The sequence below is a fragment of the Marmota flaviventris genome, chromosome 3 (assembly GCF_047511675.1).
Source record: "Marmota flaviventris isolate mMarFla1 chromosome 3, mMarFla1.hap1, whole genome shotgun sequence".
Taxonomy (NCBI): domain Eukaryota; kingdom Metazoa; phylum Chordata; class Mammalia; order Rodentia; family Sciuridae; genus Marmota; species Marmota flaviventris.
The window spans coordinates 42,097,502-42,124,520 of record NC_092500.1 but is presented as its reverse complement, the minus strand read 5'-3'; the positions used below and the strand labels follow the sequence as shown (position 1 = coordinate 42,124,520).

The window sequence follows — 27,019 nt, the reverse complement described above, 5'->3', positions numbered from 1 at the left end:
GATTGTATCACAGAAGAAATACAATCAATCAACCAAAAACCATCTTTTTTGAAACTATTTTACTAAACTAAGCTTCTTTTTCATCATAACCTTTATGGACCACTAGCTTAATGATGACCATAGAGTTTAATGTATAAAAATTTTTATCTCTATATTAAATGGCCTGCCAGGTGCGGTGGTGCACGCCTGTAATCCCAATGGCTTGGGAGGCTAAGGCAGGAGGATTGCAAGTTCAAAGTCAGCCTCAGCAAAAGCGAGGCACTAAGCAACTCAGTGAGAGCCTGTCTCTAAGTAAAATACAAAATAGGGCTGGGGATGTGGCTCAGTGGTCAAGTGCCCCTGAGTTCAAGATAAATAGGGCATTAATGTATGAAGGTTCTTAAGATTTCCCCCTGGAAACTATAACTTATTATAGTTATAAGGAACAACAATGATTAATTATTGTTATTACAAAGATATTTTAGACTGGAATGATTTTTTTTAATATTCAAGTTAAGATATTTTTTTAAAGTAAGTAATAAACTTATGACACCTCCAGGCAAGTAGATAGATGTTTGGAGACTCAAGTTAAAAAGATGTAGGCTCAGAACTCCTCATCCTTGTAACAGGATTCCTTTTATCTCACTAGACACTTTAATTATGCTGGCTCTTAACTTTCATTGAGATAGACAATTAAAAATTTATTTTAAAATGATACTTTGGGATAATCTGATTAACTGAACTTTTTAAATTCACTCATTCATATGATGAAAAGACCTAGGCAAAGACACATGAGAAAAAGGAATTGCCTTCATTTTAAAAATGTTTTGGGGATGAGGAGGGTATATTTCATTGTGCTTAATGTTCTAATTATGCATTTTAAGAAATAACATTAAAACCCACGTCTTTTGACAGTTTTGATACTTTTTGCATAAGGTTTGTAAAAGCATAAAGTTAAAATTGTCGATATCAGTTATATAGATCATAGGAAAAACTGTGAAATTTTGCTACCCCTAATTACTTAAGTACAAATAAGAATCTTAAGAATGCCATGAAAATAAGGCCCAGTTATGAATGTATAAATTTTACAGTTGTTGCGAAAAACAATAGAGTGAGTTACATGTTAAAATATTTAGGAACAAACTAGCTAATATAGATCTCCAGGATAAACTAAGATTAAATCCAAGTTAGAAGAGAATTAGTAAGTTTCGGCTCTTGAAAAATGACATGATGAGTATAATTTTACTTATACCAAATAGTTACCATGCTAAGAATCTCACTGATTCACTGTAATCCTTTATTCAGAATAAGAAAATTAATTCTTAAACACCCACTATTAACCAGGTACTTTGCCAGGAACTTTCCACATAACAATCTGAAAGGTAGATCCTATCTCCTTTTCATGAAGCCACTCTGGATTCTAGTTTTACCACTTAGAAGTTACTCTGACCTTTGGAGAGGTACTTAATTTCTCTGAGCTCACTTATAAGTGAGCTGGCTCACTTATAAAATTGGGCCAAATGAAACCTGTCTACTTAGATTGTTATGAGTTAAAATGGTATTGCAATAAACTTAACAAAAAGTAACTATTAATATTGTAATGAGCACCTAAAAACTCATAGATAATGGATTAAAGACTGAAACACTCTATTGATGTGAAAGCAGCACTATCTAGTAGAACTTCCTAAATTATAGATGTTCTATATGTGGCTATTGAGCATGAGAAATATGACCAGATTAACTGAGAAACTGAATTTTGAAATTTATTTTATTTTAATCAAATTTAAAGATCCACATGAGACTAGGCTATCTTTTACATAAAACATAATTCTCTGAGAGAATTATCCTCCTCAGATGTGATAATTTCAATTGTTTATTCTGTCTTGTGCCTGCTCAAATCTGTTGCTGAATTCCTGTAGTGAATTTTCATTTGTTACTGTTTGTTTTGTTCTCATCAATACACATTGCTTTCATTAAGATATGCAACGTTCCTATTCAGGTCTCAACCCTACCCTACCCTTCAAAACCTACATATGAGTGACAAATAGTGGCTATAGTATGTAGGTTTTTGCGTTTAAGTGTTTTAAGTTTCTAAGGAGGAATATCATTATACTATACTACACAATTTAGGAATTAATTGCTTGAAAATAAAGTTTTTAAAAATACTATAAATTCCACTGTATTTCTAGGTGTGGCAGTCAAAACACATGATTTCTTCTCTTATTTTCTTTAATTACACAGATCATGTAAAATGACTGAAAGGGCTCAGATGTCACTACTCCAAAAAATGGCATCTTGGCAATATTGTGTATTTAGCATGAAGGAAACTGAGAAAACTGTAGAAGGCAGAAAATTACTCTCTGACCTTTTCTTTCCTTTTTCCCCTGAAGTAGGCCACAAAAACTTTCTCTAATACTCCTCTGAGACAGATGCTTTCCCTACGATCAGAAGAAAGGATCCAAAGATGTAGAGACCCCAAGAAGAATATGAATAAACAGCCTTGCTGAGTTTCCCCAGTTTGCTGCCACTAGATCGTAACCCTCTTTGTCCAATTATAATATGACCATATACTTTTCATCAAAACAAAGCAGAAACACACAGATTTCCCCATTTCTATGGGTTTTCATTTCTGAAGTTCCGGTATTAAATAGAACTGAGATTAAATAAAGTTTCTTTTCTCTTGTTCATCTGTCTTTTGTTAAAGGGGTCTCAGCCATGAACTTAGCAATGGGTAGGAAAAGAAATCTTCCATATCTTATCATGGCATTTCTCATGAATATTATATAAACACAATGTAGTGTTAAAACTTCCATCTTAAATACTTTACACACATTGATAGATGGACTTTATGTAATGAATACTTGAAAAGTGTGAATAGCATTCATATAAAATCATACATAAAAAGATATTGTGCAATCCTCTCAATCACTCCCCAAAATAAGGGCTGAAAATATAAGGCAGTAAGTGCAAAACCTGCTGCTGAGAATAGCAGAGAATTCACTGCCTTATGAAATAGTTTCTTACAGTCACTAAGATTTAAATCCACAACATAAAAGCTGTTCCTGCTAATACTAAATTTGATCAGAAAGGGCAATCAAAAGTCAAACTTCTTGACAAATTTTAGAAAATTCAATGAACAGCAAACACACAGGGAAACCATGGAGTCATTATAGTGTTTCTCAAATTTGAGTATGTACTCTTCAAGAAAAAACTCCCAATAGACCTAAGAATATGTATAAATATCTTAGTTTGAGAAATATTTATTTAGAAAACTGTGCCATATTTTAATAAAATATATTTTTATTGTAAGGTATTAATGTTAAGATTATTGGCCATTAACTGGGGGAAACAGTAACGTACGTGTGTGCGTGTGTGTGTGTGTGTATGTTGTGTGTATGTGTGTTCTTTTCATGTAAATAAACTCTGAACACTAAAGAATTTTTTTTAAAAAGACAATACCCCTGAGACTATCTCTGAATGGAACCCCGAGTCTCCAGTTTGAGAAGTACTGTTGTACTACACATACCAGAAAAAATATTACTCTGGAGAAAACAATGGTTACTAATCAGCTCTATTTTTCATTAACCAAGAGTGCTTAAATCAGACCCAGTAAAATATTTTTTCTCATACATACTATATGGCTTAGACATACCAAAATAAAAATATCTCATAAAAGTTTGATAGGATTTTAGTTGAAATCCCCTCATCTTAAATATTATAAAAATGTCATAATTATATATTTGGGAATAACAAGATACTTACCTTGCTCTTTGATATAGAAAGTGAAGAGTCATCTTTATTTTGAGAATTATCTTCCTTCCCTCTTTCAAAACCTTTGGGAAAAAAAGGTCAATATCTCAATATTACTACTTTTGAACATATATAGTCATTAATATTAAAAATTAAATATACATATATGTCATTCAATTTCAAGTATATGTTATCTTTTATAACATCAGTACAGGAGGCCCAGACTGTACATATAAATTAATTCAGGTTCAGAGAGATGATGAAATATTTCCTAAAACCCTCCAACATTAAACTAAATAGCTCTTTTCTGTACTCCTAGAGCACTATATATGAAATCAGCCCTCATAGAGCCTTTATTGTAGTGTGCCCATTTCCAACAAAGAATCCTAAACTGAAAGAATAAACCCAACATACTTTTCATCTCTTGTCAAACGATAAAAATATTACAAATAGGTAACAAAAGAAGATTGGAATATAAATCTGGAGTGAGAGATACATCTACTTTTTTAAAAATCGAAGCTGAGTACAGTAGCATGCACTCCCAGTTTCTTGAGAGTCTGAGGCAGGATGAACATTCCAGCTCAGGAGGGCTCAAATAAGAAATGTTACTACTGAAAATTATATATGACAAGCATAAAAAAAAGTACACATTTTAATGAGAATCATTCTATTTTTGAGGACAGGTAATATTAATCCCTCCCTATAATTATTTATTCTAGTTCCAAAGAAGCCTTTATTAAAAAATAAATGTATAATTATAGTACCAGTACTTGAAGCATTTGAAAATTATTTCTAGTATATCAATAATACCACTTGTTTCTATTTGATTCATAATAACTAAGACTATCCATTATTTTTAATTCAGATGTTTTATTAAGTTATTTCTATAGTATGAAAAAGAGCCTTTCCCCCCCTCCTCTGGAAAGAAGGATCACTCAATCCTAATACTAGGGGAAAAAACTTCCATAAATATTACATGAAATTTTAATGAAAACTCAAAAGAAATTTGAAAATTCAGTATAAGGTAAACCAAAGAGTTACACAATTCAATTAAACATTTTTGAAGTATTTATTCAAAGCAATAAACAGTTATAAGTAATTTTTTTTTAGAGTTTAATGATATTTATTCCCTGGAATGAGTACACAACTTGGCATATACAATGTAGGTGGGGGAAATGCTTCCAGACCAGAATGTTCCTTAATTTCTCTTTAGCTCTAAAGTAATTTTTAATACTAATGACTAACCTAAGTTACTTCCAAGATCTAAACATATGTGCAAGAGAACTCATGTTTTCTTTAAATATATATTGTAAATGAAAAAAATCTCACAGAAACATACTTCAATTACTCTAGTGTTATTTTAGTTTTACCTGAATCTAGATCAATCCATTTATTAGATTAAGAAAAATGCCTAGTTCATTTATCTATATTCACATATTATTTCTATCATTTATTTATTTTATTTACTTATTGGTAATAGGAATTGAACCCAGGGGTGCTTTACCACTGAGCTATATTTCCAGTCCTTCCTTCCTTTTCTTTCTTTTTTTTTTTTTTGTGAGGTGTGGGGGGACACAGGATCTTGCTAAATTGCTGGGGCTAACCTAGACCCTGCCCTAGCCTCCCGAATCTCTGGAATTATAGGTATGCACCGCTATGTCCAGCTCACAAATCTTTAATAAATAGGACAGCAAATGAAAACAAAGTTGGAAGTCAGAATAAACTTTTTAAAAGTACAAATATGTCTACAGAAAGTTTCAAGTGTTGGAAAAGGACATCCATAAACCTAGATTATATATTATCTGTCACACTCAACAAATTAATCTCATTCTAAAAGTCTATATACCTTAGACTTACAAATCACGATTATCTTATAATCAGGTTCTGATGACTTCCAAGTTACTTTAATTATAGAAGAGTAAAGCAAAATGCTTCCTAAAATATCCAAGTTTGGTCAAGTGCCTTGAGTTTCAACTAAAGGTAAAAAACGTAGTTCATCAGTGTAAAATGCAAAGAACATATAAAAATGAAAGTGTTAAAATGAAAATACTGCAAAGCTGTATGTTAAATTTATTTTAGTCAAATTTGTGTTGCTGTGACAACTTAGGGGAGGAAAAATTTATTTTGGCTCATGGTTCAGAGGTTCAGTCCATGGTGGGCTGATTCCATAGCTCTGGGCCCAAGGTGAGGCAAACATCTTGGCAAAAAGGTGTGGTGGGAGAGTGGTGCTCCATTCATAGGAATCAGAGAGACAGAGAAAAGGGGCAGCGGCCCTTCCAGGCCCACCCCATGCCACATCCCAGTGACTCACCTCCTCCAGTCACTCCCCATCAGCCTAGAGTTACCACCCAATTAGTCTATTCAAACTAGGATGGACAGATTAGGTTACAGCCTTCACATTCTAACAAATTCCTTTCAATTCTTCCCCTATTAACATAGGAGCTTTCAGGAGAATACTTCCTCTTCAAATCATAACAGTTCCCAAGGGAAATTCCAAGAAGCAAAGAGAAAAATATCATACTAGGGACTCTTCCATTAGGCTGAATAAAGCTGGTTTCCTATAAGTGTGTAAAATGTTTTTACCTTAAGTCAGTCATGAAAATACATTTATAAGAAGCCAAAGGAGCTCTGTCAAAATATATCTTGAGCTTTTATTTATTTTCTACTATGTGTGAGAATTCAGAATTAGTTTAAAATATTATTTAAAGTATTACTTTACTCCTTTAGAGTGGTTACATTTGTGGACAAAATCCTGAAGTATGTATTATTGAACACTATCAATAATGAAGAACAGTTTAGGATTACAAGTTTTACCAAATTTACTTTTAGTGATTTGGGATGGCAAATTCTTTTCTAAGTATTCTCTCCCTTCCCACAAATGAGACAGAAACAACATTCCTATCAAAATTAAAATTAAAAGAACTAAAGCCATTCAAGTATGGATGAGAATGTGGAGTAACTGGAATCCTACTCATAAATGGCAGGAGTATAAATCACTTTGGAAAACTACCTGACAGTATCTACTAAATGTAAGATCCTTGCTTAGCATCTGGACAGCCATCGTAAGTGAAAACCCCCATTTTGAGGAAAAAGTTTCGCTTTCCTGCCCAAGGGTGTTTCTGAAAAAGGCTCCACTCCCTTATAACAACCCAACCCCTAACCACTGGCTTAGGACCCGCCAGGATCTGATTCCTGAGCCTGCCCTGTAAAAGTCCTGGAACTCAAGCCTGTTTTGCCCCTCTCTCCACTATAGAGATGGCCTTTATTTGTCAGCTCTGACAAATAAATTCTCTTGTGTATCTCTGCCTGGTCTCCATCTCGCTTACCTGTTTCTCGTTCCTCACTTTTCCTTCACTAAAGCTGAGTGTTCATATATTTTAACACATAGAAATTCAAATCCTAGATACAGTCAACAGAAATTAGCATGTATGTCCATCAAGAGAGAAGTACAAGAAGGTTAACAGCTGCTTTTTTTATACTATTCAAAATCTGGAACTGATTCAAATGGTTATTAATAGTAGAATAAATAAATGAATACATTACAGTATGTTCATACAATAAGATACTACACAGTAATGAAAAAGAAAAAAAAAACAACAGACATAACATTGAGTGAAAGAAGCCACTTATCACCATCAAAAAAAAAAAAAAGTACCATATGATTCCATTTACAAGCCTAATCTGTGGCATAGAGAAAGAGATTCACCTTTGTTGCAGGAGATACTGACTGGAAGGGACATGAGGGAACTTTCCGAGAATTTCTAAGTAATTATACATGTCTATGCACGACTGAAAATTTTAAAAGCACGCACTTAACCATATGTATGTGGAAATAAAAAAATAAACATGAAATATATACCTTCCCTAATCTTGAGTTAATTACACTTTCCCTGCTTTGACATCCATTCCCACTTAGTTTATATCCCTTTAACTTATTCTATACCTGGCTAATTTCTGATTAATGTATTATAGTAACTATAGTGATCATTAATACCTGGCTAATTTCTGAATAGTTTATTAATAATAAGGACAAGTATAGTGATAATTAACACTATAATATTAATGAAAACAATAAAGTAGCCAATATCCACTTGTGGGAACTCTTTTATAAGATACTATGCTAGATGCCTTACTTACACTTTTTTCTTATATTCCCTGCAATCCCTTTCGTAGTGTTCGGGATTGAACTCAGAGCCTCATGTATGCCAGGCAAGCAATCTACCACTAAACTACATTCCAGCCTCTTTCTTCTAATCTATACCATAACATCACATGAAAAAAAATTAACCATATTATATAGCTGGAAAAAAAAGTTAAAAACCTAAAGCTCACAGAAATTAAGCAAGCTGACTACTGTCAACAAGTGACAGTAGCAGAGTTGATTCAACTTAGGTCTAACTTTAAAATTCATGATGTTTCCACAATGTCATGATGCCTCTCAAAACCCAAAGTCACTTCTGGAAGGTCCTGCTTATTACATATGCACAGTCAGCTTTCTCTTCTCTGAGATACACCACACTTCCCACATATTTGTACTCCAGTATTTACTGCATTATATGCTGTATGCCAATTTAAAAAAAAAAGAGAGTCTCAATATTATTTATCTTTTCAAATTCAAAAATTTTACCAATTGATTAAAAAATTAATAAAAATGAACTCCAGTTTTCTTCCAAAAGTTTTTTTAATTGAAAATATAGCACACCTTTAGAAAAATGAATAAGACAAAAATGTATAATTAAACAAATAGAAGGAATACTTACATAACCACCACCCAAATCAAAAAAAAATACAGAACTGCTAACATCCCATAAGATCTTCCCCAGATCAATTCTTGATCACAGTCCATTCTCCTCAAAAGTATCATGGCTTTCGCAGTTATTTGCTAGTATGTCACAGCAGGTATTTAATTCATTTTCACTGCTAATTGCAAATTGTACTACATAGCTATCCTGCTATTTATCCATTCAACCATTAATAGATGCTAGGGTTGTTGCTAGTTTTTCCCTTTTATGAACAACAGGGCTGAATATTCTTGGAAATGTAACAAGTACACATATTCATGAGTTTCTCTTTAAGATTTAAACCTAAAAGCAGAATTTCTGAATTATAGACTGGTATATCTTCAATTTTAATGATTTCAAATTATTTAAATGTACAAAAGTTCTCCTTTCTACACATTCATGATAACATCAGTATGCTACAAATTTTTAATATTTTTGCCAATATGATGGATGTGTAATTCATCGACAATCCATTAATTTCCATGTTCCTGATTATTAATGGTGTTGAATACTTTCTAAAATATTAACTGGCTATTTTAATTTTACAACTGAGAAGAACTCTCAGATCTATCGTACTTAAAAAAACCCTGGATGTCTTTTTGTTACTGATTACATGGAATTTTTTAAAAAATATATTATCAATACTGGTCCTTGGCTAACTTTATTTGTTGCAAAAATCTCTCTATGGCTTGTCTCTCTATATGCTATATGGTTTCTTTTGCAAAGAGCTCTTAATTTTACTATTGATAAATTCAGCCATCTCTTTCTTTAATGGGTAATGCCTTGGTGTTTTAAGAAATTCTTTCCTAAGTCTGTGTTCAATAAGACATTTTCCAATAATGTAGTTTTGGTTTACATTTAGGTCTATGATTCACCTGGAACTAACACTTGAGTATGGTGTAATACAGAGGTAAAATTACACTTTCTTCCCATTTAGATAGCAAATTGACCCTCTCCCATTTATTAAAAAGAATGTCTTTTATTCACTGGTCTGCAGTGCTGTCTTTTCATGTGTTAAGTATTCTTATGTATGTAGGTTAATTTCTGGTTTCTCTATTCTGTTTCACTGAGAACCTCAAGTACAATATTGACTAGATATGGTGATCATTAGCATTCTTGTCTTGTTCCTAATCAAAAAGGAAACTGATCAGCATTTCACCATTATATTTAATCTTGTTTTCTGTATATTTTCCATATGAATATTGATATATACATGATTTAGGTATACATATTGATACAGAAATTGTAAAAAAGTTCATTCCTTCTAGTTTTCTAAGAGTTTTTCAAGACTGAAATTTGAGTTAGTACAATGGTACATGCCTGTAATCCTAACTACTCATGAGGCTGAGTCTCAAAAGAAAGTAAAATAAGGACTAGGGGTATAAATCAGCACTAGATACAATTTGCTCAGCATGTACAAGGCCCTGGGTTCCATTTCCAGTACCAAAAAATAATGATAGTTATTTTTTTTAAATAAAACTTGAATTTTACCAAAAAGTTTTCCCGTATCTATTGAGAAAACCATATGATTTTTCTGCCTTTAATCTATGACTGTAGTAAACCATATTAATTTCTAATGTTAAGTCAATTCTGTATTCTTAGGTTCTCATTCAAATTAGTCATAATGTATTTTCTTCTTTATTAAAAAAAGATACTAAAAGGACCATTAAAAATTACAGAATTTTTTTCAATTGAATTTCATATCAAGGTTATAGTGTTCCTCCATCCCCTTCCTCCCCTAATATTCTCCCCTCGGCCCCTTTCTCTGAATGCAGTTATGTAAGATTTTAATTATTTCTTCTGTGAATTTTTGGCAAAAGTTGCTGGCAATGTTCACCTGGTTCTGGAGATTTCTAATTCAATCTCATAATGGTTATTAGGACTATTCAGGTGTTCTATTTATTTTAAAAACAGGTTTCGTTAATTATATTTACTAAGAATTTGACTACTTGAAATAGACTTTAGAACAGACCAGCATATAGAGATTACTTGTTTCCTCCTTTTTTTTATCTCTGATTCTGGTTACCTGTGTCTTTTCTTTTTCCTTATCAGTCTTACCAAAGTATTATCTATTTTAGTAATCTTTTTCAAAGAATCAATTTTGGGCTTTATTGATCCTTTCTACAATATATGGATTCTCTATTCCATTAATTTCTTTTTCTTTTCCTTTTTTTTTTTTTTTTTTCCTGGCACAAGGGATTGAACACTTTTTTTTTCTGGCACAAGGGATTGGACACTTAACCAGTGAGTGACATCCCCAACCCTTTTTTATATTTTATTTAGAGACAGCATCTCACTAGGGCCTCACTAAGTTGCTAAGGGCCTCACTAAATTGCTAAGACTGGGTCTGAACTCCTGGATCCTCTTGCCTCAGCCTCAGGAGCTACTGGGATTACAGGCCTGCACCACCGCATCTGGCTAGTCCATTAATTTCTATTCTTACCTTTATCCCAGCTTGTCTATGTCTAAAGTATTTACTTGACTTTCACTGTTACAGGTTGTTGTTGTTTTTAAGAGGCATAGAATTTTACATTGGCAATTACTTATTTTTAGCCTACTGAAAATATCCTTCCATGGGGAGGCTGAGGCACAAGGATCCTGAGTTCAAAGTCTGCCTCAGGAATGGCAAGGCACTAAGCAACTCAGTGAGACCCTGTCCCTAAATAAAATACAAAATAGGGTTGGGGATGTAGTTCAGTGGTCGTGTCCCCTGAGTTCAATCCAAGAAAGAAAGGAAAGGAAGGAAGGAAGAGAGAGAGAGAGAGAGAGAGAGAGAGAGAGAGAGAGAGAGAGAGAGAGAAGGAAAGAAAGAAAGAAAGAAAATATCCTTCCAAGCTCTTTCTGGTTTCTACTATTTCAGTTAAGAAGGTTAAGAAGTCAGACAAGAGTTAGTTTAATGTCTATTCTTCCCCCTCTGATTTTACTATGACATATTTAGGTATAATTTTTTTTTCTGCTTATCCTGCTTTGCTTTTGGGGAAGATGTGGACTGGTGTCACTGATCAGTTGTAGAAGAGTATTAGCCATTATATTCAAAGATTATTTTCCTGGCTTCTTTTCTGATTGAAAAATTTTTAAATGCATGACAGATTTTTTCCCCCTTTTTTTCTCCATGTCTCAGCTTTTCTTCTATATTTTTCCTCCCTCTGTTGTATCCTAAGTAACTTCTTTAGGCCTACCTTTCTCTTCACTAATTATTCATCTGCATCTCCAGTAATTTTTTAATATTTTAGTTATTGTTTTCACTTGATTTCTAAAATTTCTGTCCTATTATTTCTCAAATTTGTAGGCTTTAAAAATAGAATTTCCTATTTTTTCAAGTTACTATTTTGAAATTTTGTCAATGCTTTTCAAAAATAGTACAGTTTTGTAAGAAATAATGAATTTATCCCTTATAAATATTCAACTAAACAAAACACTATGCACCTACAATGTGTCATTCATTGCACTAGATGTTTCTAATAACATGAAAATATATAGTTATCATTCCCTTCTTTACTGTCTAGAGAGAAGCCAGGTGTTCAAACAAAAATACATAAGATAATTGCTTATAATGAAAGCAATGGGATAGTCAAAAGAATAAGCTATGGAATCAAATTACCTCAGTCTAAAACTCTGAAACCACCATTCACTAGCTGTATGATTTTGGGCAAGTGATTTAACTCCCAGTGGTTCAGCCCTGTTGTTAGGGGAAAATCAATTAGACTCTAAAGAAAGAGTCTTGTTGTATGCACTATAAGAAAAAAAAATTCTAATATACAGGGCTTACTTTCCCTTGCTAATACAATGTAATATTATTCCTGAATAAATTAGAATTCTACTCTTTTAATTTAGTCACATAATACAAGTACTATGATCAGTGACAAGGGGCCACCTTTTTAAATATCTCAATTAAATCTGGTTCACTAATATTGAGATATAATAAAGCAAATTTTATCAGTCTTGTTAAAATAAGACTTTATATTAGATATCTACAAATACAGAATGGATATCCACAAAATAAATGCAGAATTGCTGCATTAATATTAACTATACTGAACACAGAAACAAGAAATTGTACAAAAAATGTCTCTAAGAAGTCAAGCTATACTAAAAAAAAGAATTTACAGTAAAAAAAAAAAATCTCTGCATTTGTTTATATTTGATTTCTTTGCTCAAAGTTTATTTATTCTAATTCTTAGGTACTATTCTAGAGACTGGCACATGAGCATATCTAGAAATAACAGCTGAGATTAATGAAGGAAGAGACAGACATGAACTAAATAAACAAAACACAAAACACATGGCATCACAGCACCATTATGAGCACTTGGGTAGGAGTGCCATTTGTATATTACAGCTCTTTATAAAGGCTAAACCAATGTATTTCTTGAGGAAGAAGTAAGAGATGGAAAGAAAGAAACTTTCCTATGAAAACTAAAGTACAATAAAGCAAAAAGCGCTGTGTTCAATGTGATAAGACAAATTTATCTTTAAATTTCACTAATGTAGAATCACCCTCTTTTCTTTCTCTACTGACCTCAGATAAAAAGAAAGGCATCTAAAAACTTTCAACAACAATGAAATCTGAGAAGAATTTTTCTTTTACTTTTAACTAACTAAATGCATAACAAAAAATCACTTTTCTGAAGTACTTAATTTCAATCTGCTTACCTGATAAAGTAAAGAGCTTTCAATCACAGTTCTTTTATAGATAATATGGAATCACTCCTATCAATCTGATTTTCTCTATTTTAAGAACTAGGGGGTTGGGGTCTATATAAGTCAGTGATAGAGTGCTTGCCTAGCACACGTGAGGCCCTGGATTCCATCCTCAATACCACATAAAGATAAATAAATAAAATGAAGGTATTGTTCAACCTACAACTCCAAAAAAAATTTTTTAACAAAAAATGTACAAAGAATTAGGAAAAAACATTTTGCCTTCTATTAAAACAAAGTAAACCCATTAAAATGATCTTAAATATATTCTTTGACAAGATACACTGATAATTCTTAATTATCTAATTAAATAAACATCAAACTTTGAAAAAGCAAAGTTTTATGTTGTTTATCAATGTCATATGATTATTTCTTGATACTTAAGTAGACTTGTAGCATGAAGGTCAGCAAAAAAGGAGTCCTAGCAAGCTTGTTGGCTTAAAAAATACAATCAAGAAGACAGGGACAAATACAGAACTGAACTAAGCCTCAGTGTAAAAAAAAAAGCAGTATTTAACAAATTTAAGAATTTCAATACCTTAAGTTTTTAAGTCCATTTCTAAATAAAGGCAAATTCTAAATTTTACTCCATTTGAGAACATAAGAATGAAGTATGATAGTAACCATGTTACGCTAAGAAGATTCAATAGGGATTATGAATGCTGCTTAAAGATTATGCTACTTACTACAGTTCAGTACTATGGTTTCTAATTCTTTTGGAAAACACTGTTAGAAAAGAAAATGAAATCAATGAATTTACAATAATTTATTTAATTGCCAGGTGAACACTGTATTAGATGTTTCACTATCTCAAAAGAATGTATACACTACCTATGGGCATGAATATTCACAAAAGGCCAAGAATAAAGACTAATGTGAAAACATGAAATTTAATTCAAATTTAAAAATGTATTCAGAAAAAAGACATAAAATGGTTAAGAAGGCATGGTTTTAGCCAATATTTCTATGAATATTAAAAATATTTTCATTTTAAAAGAAAAATATCTTAAAAGAGTAGATATAGTTATGTAGCAGTTTAAAAATCTGAAAGAAAAACATAAGATTATTTACATCTAAAATTAAATGGAAATACTATATACAATAAATCTTTTTCAAATAAAAGATTTATGTCTACATCTCACTGATCAATTATTTAATGTCTAAACATAGCTGTCATATACCCCATAAATATTACCCAAAATTAATATTACCCTAAAAATAGAAATATTTTCTTTAAAAACTAGTAAGACACAAAAACATCTAACAACAACAAGAAAATAATATATTTTGAGAATTGTACTTGGGTAAAATTTCCCTTTAATCAAGGAATTGAAATAAAAGATTAAAGTAATAAAGAAGTAAGATTAAAGCTTATCCTAAACATCAATTATAGTTACTATACTGCAAAAAAAGAATGGTCAAACGTCAATGTTAAATATCATTTAACATACGTCAGTGCAATTTGTTTATTTATAGAATTTTGCATTTATCTCAAATTCAAAAAGGTTTTTATCTTATCAAAGGGTCATAATATTTGCTTCTGTAATTAAAGCAAAAAAATATGCTATAAACACTCAAGATGCCTACTTTACTGAATCATTAGTTCTCAAGTTTTAACTGAAGAGACTGACTATAGGAGAAAATATGGAAAAGCAAAGCCATACAGAAGCAATTACTGAAACCTGATCTTGTGCTATAGAATTGTTTTGTTTAAATGAAACAGCTTTAAGATGTTAAAATGCCTGGTTCATTTCAATGAAAAGTCTGCAAGAAATTAAGACAAGAATGCAAGATTAAACAAACAAACCTGGCAACGAAGGAGAAAGTTCATTGTATCCTCCAAATGAAGCATTCCGGACAAGCTTTCGGCCATCAATTCGAGGAGGAAATAAAACGGGTGAAACCCCAGTACATGAAGAAAATCTACGTTGTTGTGAGTTCTCTTCTTTCATGGTTTAGAAGGTCTACTTAATGTATATGTGCTCAACCAGAAGGCTAATTAGATCAATATGGCAAAGACAGGCTTTTCTCTCACATTCAAATATAGCAAAACCCACCAGCACAAACAAAGGACACACACATTTAACAGCAAAGGAGAAGGACTAGAGACTGTCAAATCAGCAATAAACAGAGAATGAGACGACAGGAAAGGCATTAAGCCATGCTGCTGATTTTTTAAAAAATAAACTGATTTTTAAGTAGGTTATTCCACTAACGTTTTACCTTTTTATCAAAAGAGTAACGCCCTGCACTGAATTACTGCTTTAGAAAAACAAAGCAAGATCAATACTCAGTGATTCAGGATGAAGTAATAAAGACAGTTTCTCTTCTTTTCTCAAAAAGACAAGTCTTTTATCCCTTCTATTATGTTTTTGTAGTATCCAGCCACACTTCCCTCCTCTTGACTCTTTTTTTTATTCCAGTTTTTGCTTACTTCAAAAATGGATATCAACATAACACTTTTTATTTTTCCCAAAGCCTCTAGATTTATATCTAATCCGCTATATGCCTCAGCCATGATTAAGAATTCATAAGGAAAGATATTCTTCCAAGAACAATTTTGATGAATTCCAGCAGCTTAAAGCAGAGAATAAACATGTAAGTTTTACTTCTGGCAGGGACATATGAATCACTGAGACAGTGTTAATGCAAACCAATCAACACAGAAGATTAAAAATGACACCATAATAATGCTGTATGCTCCAATACTTGCTCCCTTGAAACAGACCAGGGCTGCTACAGTTCCTCTTTAATTAATTATATTCAAATTTTTTTTTTCCATTTAAAACTCTCAATTAAAAGAGGAACACCTTTATCATCACAGTAACAAATGGAAATACCTTTCTTTACCACAGTTAAAACTAATTAGAAAATAAACACATTTTTAAAAAAATCAATTGATGTCCACTCTGGCATCATTTATTCTTATCTATTGCAAAAAAACAAACAAACAAACAAACAAACAAAAACACTGATTAGTAATGACACCTCCTCCCCCAAAGTCATTAAATCTAACACTTTCCTATTTCCACAATACCCTATACTCTCTAATGATAAAGACTATATGCTGAAGTTTCAAGTTTCACTTGATTCTAAAAATTCCAAGGAAATCTTTTCTAATTTTATTAAAATCCATTTACCTTATCCTACCTTATTTTTAATTTTAAAAGCTTTAGACAATTGTTCTCTTTATATGTTTTGAATTTATTTTTCAGATTATAATTCTTACTTTCAACCTGGAAATCCACCCACTCAGCTGGAAAACAATGTATTCAGTTACAACTTACTCATTTATTTTTATAGGGACTTAACCAGAAAAATCTCACTTTCTTCCATACTGTGCATTTACTTCAAGTCTGGTTCTCTACTCATACTCCACTTAATATGATCTCAAATAATCTAAGACTATTTCTCTTTACTATAACGGACTAAAGTAAATAAACAACAACTCAATTTTTTTTGTGCAATGCTATTTTTTTTCTTGACCAAAGTATTTAAAAAACAAACTGAAAATTAAATTCATGGTTAATACCCATAACTGAGACAGGTTTGAGTTTTGTTTTTGCTTTTTCCATGTCATAAAATATAAATTACATCATAGAAATAATTATAATTAATATACACAGTGGTGTTTGCCTTTCAAGGAATAAAGTATATAACAACATAAAAGGCCTTATTGAATAATGGCTGAGTGGGATTTGAAATTAAACTGTCAATATTCAATTCTAGCTGGATGCATTATAGCTATTTATTTATTTATTTCTCTCAATCTGTTTCCTTGTTTAAAATGCTAATAACATTACCTATAGCTTAGGAGTATTATGATGATTAAGTCAAAGAATACACATAAAGTGTATTCAGAAATGCTCCAAGTTAAAATGGCAAAATGAAGATATTCTACTAATGTGTTCTCTCCTAATGTTAATGCCATAGGAAAGGAATATAACATAATAGGTATATAGCACAAAAGTATTTACCCAGAAAAAGAATACACCAACAACACAAATAGACATTGAAGACCTGATTAACAAATAGTCATGGTCTTGTGGTTACCAGAATACCAAATTACAAACTAGTGGTGACAAAAATTGAGAACCAATCCTATTTGTCCCAAATAATCCTTCTGCACATAATTCATAGCATCAAGTTCCTCTGGATCTTAAGTCAGATTATTGGTGTGAACAATAATACTTTAGAAGTCCAAAAATATAAGCAATGCCTTCAAAATCTGAAGAAAAATAACTTGTAACTTAGAATTCCCAACCCAATGAAGCCATCAATTACATTCCTAGGATAAAATAAAGATATTTCAGATACCTCCAAAATCAAACTTTTACTTTCCATGTATATTTTTTAAAAATTTACTAGAACACTCTTCTCACATAGGATTCTAAAGTAGGATTAAGCCTAATGTACTAAGACATTCATTGTTCAAGATGAATTAACTATCTCCCATATATCTATGATATGTGATGTCTTCAACCATATTCAATCTTGTTGGAAGAAAACCGAAAATATTTACTTAAATAATCTCCTATAGGGCTTACTTCTGACACAGGACTCCAGATGAGATAGAGCCTATCAAAAAACGACAGTAAATCAAAAATGCAGGGGATATAGCAATAGGACACCCAATATATATAAAAAAAAATCTGTTATCACCAAAAACTCCCTGCCACTGCACAATGTTTTTCACACAAACTGCTTGGGTCAGCTTTGCCCAGGTTCTTCTCTGACCTTGGCTTGTCTGACTGTATGCTGAGTTTCTTCTCTTCCCTCATGTCCTTGTGTTTGGATCAGCTGGGAATACTTCCAATACAATGAAGTGTCCTACTTTTCACATATTCCTCATAAGACACTGAACTTAAAAGCAGAAAATACCCCTTCTAATCATATTCTTGCCATACCTACACCACAACTAATGATAAACCCTGTTTCCCAGGACTCATTAGTAATGATCTTGCTCAACCATTTCAACAAAGGTTTTCTTAAACTCTCAAAGAAAAAGCCACACTAGAACTCAGAGATTACATTCTGCTTACCTTCAGGCAGTATTATTCCCTTTTCCTCACTCAGCTAGGTTTGTACTTTTTACAGTTAAATTAAATAAGTATACTTTGAACTCCTACATAATGAATTACAACCTTAGTTTGTAAATGAATGGAAACCTAACCAGGAATCTAATTTTTCTAACAGCCAGATCTCAGACAAGATGATAAAAGCAGCTAAGCTTCAATCAATCACAAGTGAATGAACTGATCAGACTATGGTCAAATAAGGAAAATACCTAGCTGTAACCAATGAAGCTATTTCGTGCTTTACTTCCAAGTTGTGTTTTTAAACATTCACTGCCCTTTTCATAGTGCAGAGATCTCTGAATCTCCTGGTTCTGAGTGATGTACAATGTATAAATTATTCTTGCTCAAATAAGCTGTTAAATTTGCTAGTTTTTCTTTGAACACTACTCTGTTTTTCAAAATAAATACAAATAGTTTAAACATGCATATACAATAACATTATTAGAAAAAAAGGCAAGAAAATTTACACAAAAGTGAGAACTGTGGCTACACTGGGCAATCAGGAGACATAATAGAATGGGGAACAGTAGATACCTATGAGGACTTCTAAAGTACTAGCAATGATCCCTTCCTAACCTGGGGGGTGTGGGGGTATATAAGTATTGGTTATATTATTTTATATACCACAAATATATTTTATGCACTCTTCAATATGTATAAAACATTTCACTTCACAGTATATACAGATGTAAATTTCTTTTTCTTAAAACAAAATTGTTAAATAGTTGCCTGATGCATAGAAAACACTCAACATGTACATGATATTACTATGTCTAGGTTCTTAATTCAATAGTTCAAAGAAAGAAGGCAGGCAGGAAAAACAAAATATTACTAAATAATATGACATAATAAGCAGGATTTATTTTGCCATCTCCATTAGCCACCTGTTTCCACCTCCTTTCTTCCATTCCTCATGTAAACCTAACTCAAACCAATTATCTGTACTCTTCTCCAAGATGGGATTACTCACTTTTCGTCATCTGAAAATTCAAAGAACTTTTATCTTTCCTTCTTTGTCTGAATGATAGTTAAGTAAATGTGATTTAAGTCAAAGAGGAATCCATATTTATAAAATTTTCACAAAGCTTCCATTAATATTCTTTAGTTAAAGACTTAAAAATATTTGATAAACTCAAAAATATTTGGTGAAACTACTTGGTAAACTCAAAAAGCATCACTTTCATATAACCAGTGAAAATAACATTATAAGTTAGAAAAGTTCTCGGTCCTAAGTCTTTTTCAATTATTATCTACTACCTGTCCCGCCTATATGCCATATCATTATCAGGTTAAAATTATAAGTATACACACACACACACACAAAAAAAAATCTGTTTATGTATATATACATATATATGTATATTGTTTTGATCAATATAAAATGTCTTAAAAATGTAAAACAGCAATGAAGTAGTAAATTACATTCTTGAATAGCTAATTTAATTCAAAGAAAACTATATTATGGTGATCATGATATAAAGATTCAGGATAAAGAGAGAGAAATACTGAATCTTAAAGGAAATACCCATAGGCCACTGAGATGTAAAAAGCATAGTTGTAAATCTTGAGCAACATGCCCTTGTAAAATGAGAAAAATTCATAAGCCCAGGGAAAACTGGTGTGAAATTGTGCAGTTCCACCCTTGAATCCACCTCTAGTCTGGTCCCTGATACAGTCCTCCCATGAATATTAGACCCCAAGCCCAAGTCAGGTTTTTCTCGCACTCACTCTTGAGACAGCTCTCATTCTCACTTGAATGTGTATCTACCTTCCTAAATAAACCTCTGGCATCTGCCTTTCTGGGTTCTGCTGTGATTCTTTTCGTTCACCTATGCCAAGAACCCCGCTGGTCCCAAGTGGAGTTCCCCTTATCTTCTGGGAACTTTTCGAACCCTTCTCCAAAGACAGCTCTTCTCCCAAGACAATCATAAGACAGTTAACATAATTATTGGACATTAATTTCACAAAGGAAATACATATACTATTTTCTTCAATATGAAAAAACACTATTGTTTTTAAATTAAAAAAATTATTTTTAAAGGTACTATTAATTCAAAAACAAAATCTAAACTTGTTACTTTTAAGAACCAATGATGTATCTTTTAACATTTTATTTATCTTGTGATTTCAAATTAATTTTAGAATTACTTATAATCACTACAGATTTGTATTAATTTTAATGTCAGACTAAGGGCCAAACTATGCTCAAAGCCTGATTTAATTTTTTTGGAAACCTATAATATAAATCATATTTGGCTATGCCATGCTTGCTGGATTCAATCACTGTAAAATTTATAACAAAGCTTCACAGTATACTACCTATGCATGAAAAAAGTGAAAGTTACAAAGGAGGTGTGGTGCAAGATCAACACAATGGTATTCAAAATTATGTGATGTACTTATGTTAGAAGCAGATTTTTATCTGTGAATAAACATATTTGTTTAAGTATTTTTCAAAAGGTAAGTCATCCCATTAGTAAATTGAAAAATCAATTTGATAGGTAAATTGAAAAATCAATTTGATAGATCACAAATATTGTGTTTTTAAAATATAATAGAAAAGATCTAGATATAAAATAAGTTTTCATGAATTATTTCTTTTTTAGGTTTTTTAAAGATAATCATGGATTTGTTAAAAGGTACTAATATAAAATATATTTCTTACAGGGAATAACAGTCAAGATTGGAAAATTGATGGTCAAGATTGTTTAACTCATGTTACAGTTTAGATATGCAGTATCCCCTGAAAGTACATGTGAGAGACCATGCAAGAAAGTTTAGAGGTGAAATAATTGGGTTACAAGAGCCTTAACCTAATCAGTACATTAATCCACTTGAGTGGATTAACTGGGTGTTAACTATATACAGGTAGGGTGTGACTGAAGGAGTAGATAACTAGTTGTATACCTTTGGTTTGTCCCTGGCTGCACTCACGTGCATGTTCTCTGTGTGTCTGCCTGTCTCTCTCTTCCCCCACCCCCCCAACCTTCCTCCCTCCCTCCTCTTTCTCTTTCTTCCCCCCCTCAGGGCCAAGAGCAATGAAGCTAGCCATTTTTGGCCTGAGATCTCTGTAACTATAAAGACTAAATAAACTTCTCCTTCTCTAAAGTTGTTCGGCAAGTCTTTTGGTCACAGTGATGAAAAAGCTGACTCAAACAATACATGTTGAAAAAGCCTACTAAACAATAAGTTTCTTTTGAATTCCCTGATATTTAAAAAAATTATACTGATGAGAACAACTGCATATATTATCTCTGGTCTACTAGCTCCTTCCATATTAAAATGGTAGACATTTGCACAGAGGAAAATACGATGAAAAGTCATATTTAAAAGATACTCTAGACTCTGCTATAGATCCAGAAAAAGCATCTATCCCTTAATTTCTCTTGCTAGACAGCTAAAGTTAGGCATCTCTTAGAGAAAAGGCATCTCTCTGTATTTTAGAGCAATAATGGTTTGGTTGGCAAATTCTAGACCACTTCTATTTTAAAAAAGAATGAATGGCTGATATCTTGAAATAATCTAATTTGGTAGGTGGAAACCCCATTTAAATTCTATGAAGTACCAAAGACATGCTCATGAGAAAATATATTAGATTAAAATAGAATTAAAAGATTATTAGAGTCATATATGTTATCTTTTCTCTTTTTTATTTCTTCTAATTAGTTACACATGACAACAGAATGCATTTTGATTCATGTACATAAGAAAATAAGTGTAGGCTTCAAATATATTTTATACAACTCAAAGCACCAATAAAGCCTTCTATCAAGTTCCATCCTCTAATAGAGCTAAGTAGTTTCTTAGCTATGGTTAGTAAAATCTCATTGATGAATATCAATATTGAAAATCATAGAAAGCAATCTTACTATCCTATATTTTCTCAGAAAATATCTCTATTCTGTCTTCTCCATTATCAGCATTTAAATATCTTCTCAACATAAAAGCCCATGCAAATGCACATATAAAATAAAAATAATGGCTTAAAATAATTTTAGAGTAGGTAGCATTCTTGTCCACATATCTGTATTCATTATAAGAAGTATAAGCCAGTACATTATTCTGTGTTAGAGTCTGTAAACAAGTCTGGATGGCGCCTGGCATTTTGCCAGAGGGAGTGGTTTGAGAAGTAACACCAGCGAGCCATTAAGTGTGGCGATTCCTTATTGGTTGACTGCTGTATCTAGTTTATGTTAATTAAGATAAGCTGTGTGGAATGTATATATACCGCTCCGGTCCTACAATAAACGGCTCCTACTCCTGCTGTATCAATGTACACAAGTTGTTCATCACCCCCCGGTTATTTTGCTGCAGCCAGACTGCGGCAATTCTGGATGATCAGTTCATTATAATTTCATTTATCTATTCACAAAGTAATTTATTCAATAAAAATGAGTATCTACTATGTGCTAATAACATAATTAGGAACTATGTTACACAAAAATGAGAGCTATGAACATACTAGTCCTTAGTTTCTGCTCTCATTGCATTTCTAATATATGTGAGTACATGCTTATTAAAAGTTAAATGAAACTTAAGAGATTGTATTCCCATAAAGTAAACATTAAATGAGGTGCTAAAGGTTTCTAAAACTGTTCACAAAAAAATCTACTTAACTGAAAATGTGCTAAACAAATGGAACCTATAAATGTAACCAGCAAAATACTGTCTCACAATTATATAGTAAATAATATCATTTCATAAGTCTTTTCACATGTGTTCTCAATAGATTCAAACAACAATGTGATATACAAAAGGAGTAGTATTCTGGTTAATAAGGCTGACAGACACATGGTCAAGATCATATAGTAAATGAGTAAGAGTCAAGAGTAAAACTCCAGCCATAGAAATAATCTTTACTTTCCCTCTCCTTTTTTTAAAAAATATTTTTTAGTGTTGATGGACCTTTATTTTATTCATTTATTTATATGTAGTGCTGAGAATTGAACCCAGTGCCTCACACATGTGAGGCAAGCACTCTACCACTGAGCCACCACCCCAGCCCCTTCCTTTCCCTCTCCTTTCTAAGCCAGACAACATGATGCTAACATCAAGCATTTTGTTTGGTAAGGTGAGACTAAAAGGTAAAGGATTTAAAAAGTGGGTACCTGCTTGTGACTTGGTTCTAGCCTCACTAGGCAATCCTGTCTTCCCAGGAATGCAACAGGAAAGACCTGCTTGTGACCTGGTTCTAGCCTCTCCAGGCAGTTCTGTCTTCCCAAGGATACACTTGGAAGAACCTTAGCCCACTGGCACTCTTGGTAAGAGGTTCACTGATCTTAGACCCAACTGCAGATACTGAAACTATCCTGTGAACCACCTCCAGTCCTTCTCTACCAGTCAGTCTGCCTAGTCACTCACCTGGAGATTCAGAAGGAACTAAACCCATCTTACCCCTGGTAAAATATCAACCAACTGCAGAACCAACCGAAACCCTGGAAGCAGTCCTGTGACATGCCTCCAGTCTGGCTCAATCACAGTTCCAGTGGCAGTCTTGCCTAACAGGAAATTGGTATGAATCATGCCCACCTGTGTCCCAGGTAACAGACCTGCCAAATGCAGACTTAACTGTGAATCCAGCAGCAGCTAAATGACTTAGCTCCAAACTTGTTTGATCACATGGCAGGGACAGTCCCATAAGTCAAGGAAAATGGCAAGAGAAAGTCTTTACCTGACAAATCCAGCCTATAAATACAGCAAGATAAATTTGCTCCTTCAAATGGAGACACCAATGTGAATCTACATGGGTCACAAAGAATCAGAGAAACATGACAACACGAAGGAAACAAACAAAACTATAGGAACTAATCCTGAAGAAGTGATACACATGAACTGCTTGGCAAGGAATTCAAAATGATCTTCTTAAACTCACTGAACTGTATAAAAACACAGATAGAAAACCTAACAAAATCTGAAAAATAATACATGAACAAAATGAGAATTTTTTAAAAGACAAAACATTAAAAGACTCAGAAATTCTAGAGCTAAAGAATAACTGAAATGAAAAATTCAAGAGAGCCTCAACAACAGATTCGATAATACAGTGAACTTATGAACAGGTCATCTGAAATCAGCCAGAGAGAAGAATAACAATAATAAAATAATGAAAAAGAGTGAATAAAGCATAGAGGACTTCTGGATAATCATAAGGCTTACGAGAGGCTCAGAGAGTGCGCTGAAAGAGAAATAGGAAGAAAGGCTTTGTAAAAAGAGTAGAAAACTTTCCATTCTGAAGAATGGAGATCCATAGTCCAAAGAACTCTAACTACACTAAATATAAAGAAAGCTTCATTGAGACACAATGTACTAGGTTATTAAGAGTTAAAGAAATTTTTAAAGCAGTAAGAGAAAGCAACTTGTCATACACGATGGGGCTTCTATATGACTATAAGCAGATTTTTCAACAGAAATTTGCAGACCAGTAGAAAGTACAGTGCTATGTTCAAAATACTAAAGGAAAATCTGCCAACCAAAAGTGTGCTGTAAGAATGAAGAAAAAATAAATACTTTCACAGAAAAACAAACATGGGAGTTCATCATCATTAGATCTGCCTTATAAGACTTGCTAAAAGGAGTTGTTCAAGTTAAAATAAAAATACACACCAAAACAGCATGAAAGCATATGAAAATATCAATCTGAATGGTAAATGCAAATATTAAGACAAACATTTATATATATCATTTTATACTATAATGATAGTATATAAATCATTTTTAAAACTAGTATGCACATTAGAAGAGAATTCAAACAATTATAATCATATAAATTTGTTAATAAAAAATATCAAAAGAAGTAAAATCAGGCATCAATTACGTACAGTATGGCAGACAATGAAGTGCGGAATACCTGTAACCAACTTGATACAGAGACTGTTTTGTTTATGTGAACTCAACAGTAGTCACAAAAATAATATTCAATACACATATAACAGATAAAAGAATCATGAAATTATGGCATTTGCTGCCAAATGGATAGAATTGAAGAACATGATGCTAAGTGAAATAAACCAAAGGTTAAATGTCTTCTTTCATGTGCCAAAACTAGAGTAAAATAAGGGGAAAAGTGGGGTGGGGGCAATTTCAATGAAAATTAAAGGGAGATCAGTGGAGGAGAGGAAGGGATTGGAGTGGGAGGAAAGATGGATGGGAAAAAACAGGAAGCACAGAATGAATATGACCAAACTATGTTATATGCATATATAAATAAATATACCAAAGTGAATTCCACATTTATGTATATCACCAACAGAAAAAAACTAAAAATAAATAGAAGACCAGTAGAGTAGAAGAAGGCTAAAAGGGGGAGGGAGAAGGGAAAGAGGAAATACCACAAACTGAAATGCGGCAAATTATATTCAATGCATGTATGATTATGTCAAAATGAACCCACTATTATGCATAACTATAATTTAGTAAAAACATTTTAAAAATAAATAAAATTAAAATTAACAATAAAAGAATCAAACCACATCACCTAAAAAAAAAAAAAAAAAAATCAAACCACAGAGAAATACAAGATGAGAGGAATAACGGAAATACAAAACACATAGACATCAATCAAGAAAAATGCCAAGAACAAGTAGAATAAGTCTTTACTCACCAATAATTACTTTAAAGGTAAATGGACCAAACTCCCTAATCAAAAGAAACAGTGGCTGAATGGGTTAAAAACAAGACCCAACTATATGCTGCCTACAAGAAACTCACTTTAAACTTAAGAGCATGCATAGGCTCAAAGTGAAGGGGTGAAGAAAGATAGTCTATGCAAACAGTAAACAAAAGAGAACAACAGTGAGTACACTTGAGGCAAATAATGTCATTATATAATTATAAAATGGTCAATTCAAAAGGAAAAGAGAAAAATTATCTATATCTATGTACCCGACATCAAAGCACACAAATATACAAAGTAAAGAAAGGCAAATCAAAAGAGAGAACAGGTAGTACAATAATATTAGGAAACTTCAATTTGTTGCTATCTGTAGTGGACAGGTCATCCAGACAGAACAGCAAAAGGAAACAGCAAAATTAAACATTATTGACCTAATAGACCTAACCAACATCTGCAGAATTTTCTACCCACTAGTGGAAAAAATATGCATTCTTCCCAAATGTACACAGAACATTCTTCAGAATGGATCATACATTGGGTAACAAAAAGAGTTCTAAAAAATTTAAGAGCAAAATCATATCAGGAATATTTTGTGACCTCAAAGGAATAAAACCAGTAAAACCCGGAAAATCCAAAGTATGTATAAACTAAATAGCATACTCCTGAACCATTAATCAAAGAGAAACTTAAAGGGGAATTTAAGAAACACAAAAACACAACCTACCAAAACTTGTGGGATTTAGTAAAAGCCAATAGTATGAGAGATGTTAGTAATTTAAAAATCTAGATAAATGGCACATCTTTATACCCCAAGAAACTAGGAAAAAAACAAAATTCAGAATTAGCAAGAGCAAGGAAATAATAACAACTAAAGCACAAATAAATGAAGTAGAGAAGAGTAAAACAACAGACAGAAATCAAAACCATGAGTTCAGATTATTTTAAAGTAAAATTTAATAAAAGCTCAGTTTAAAGAGAAAGGACTCAAAAATCCAAAATGAATGGAGATATTTTATTTCTCACGCCTCAGAAATAAAAGGTATAAGGGATCATTATGAACAATTATACACCAAGAAACTGTATAACCTAGAAGAAAAAGACAAATATCTTAGAAATAT

At 32.3% G+C, this 27,019-nt stretch overlaps 1 protein-coding gene across 7 annotated transcripts in view; it reads right to left on the bottom strand.

Moving 5' to 3' along the window:
- Nucleotides 1–27,019, bottom strand: part of Osbpl8 (oxysterol binding protein like 8) — a 174,106-nt gene that overhangs the window by 46,165 nt on the left and 100,922 nt on the right. For all 7 annotated transcript variants that reach the window (XM_027920867.2, XM_027920951.2, XM_071609670.1 and 4 more), the window contains one exon: nt 3,742–3,812. In XM_027920867.2, coding sequence (XP_027776668.1) covers nt 3,742–3,812 — 71 coding nt within the window. The remainder of the gene's footprint in view (nt 1–3,741; nt 3,813–27,019) is intronic.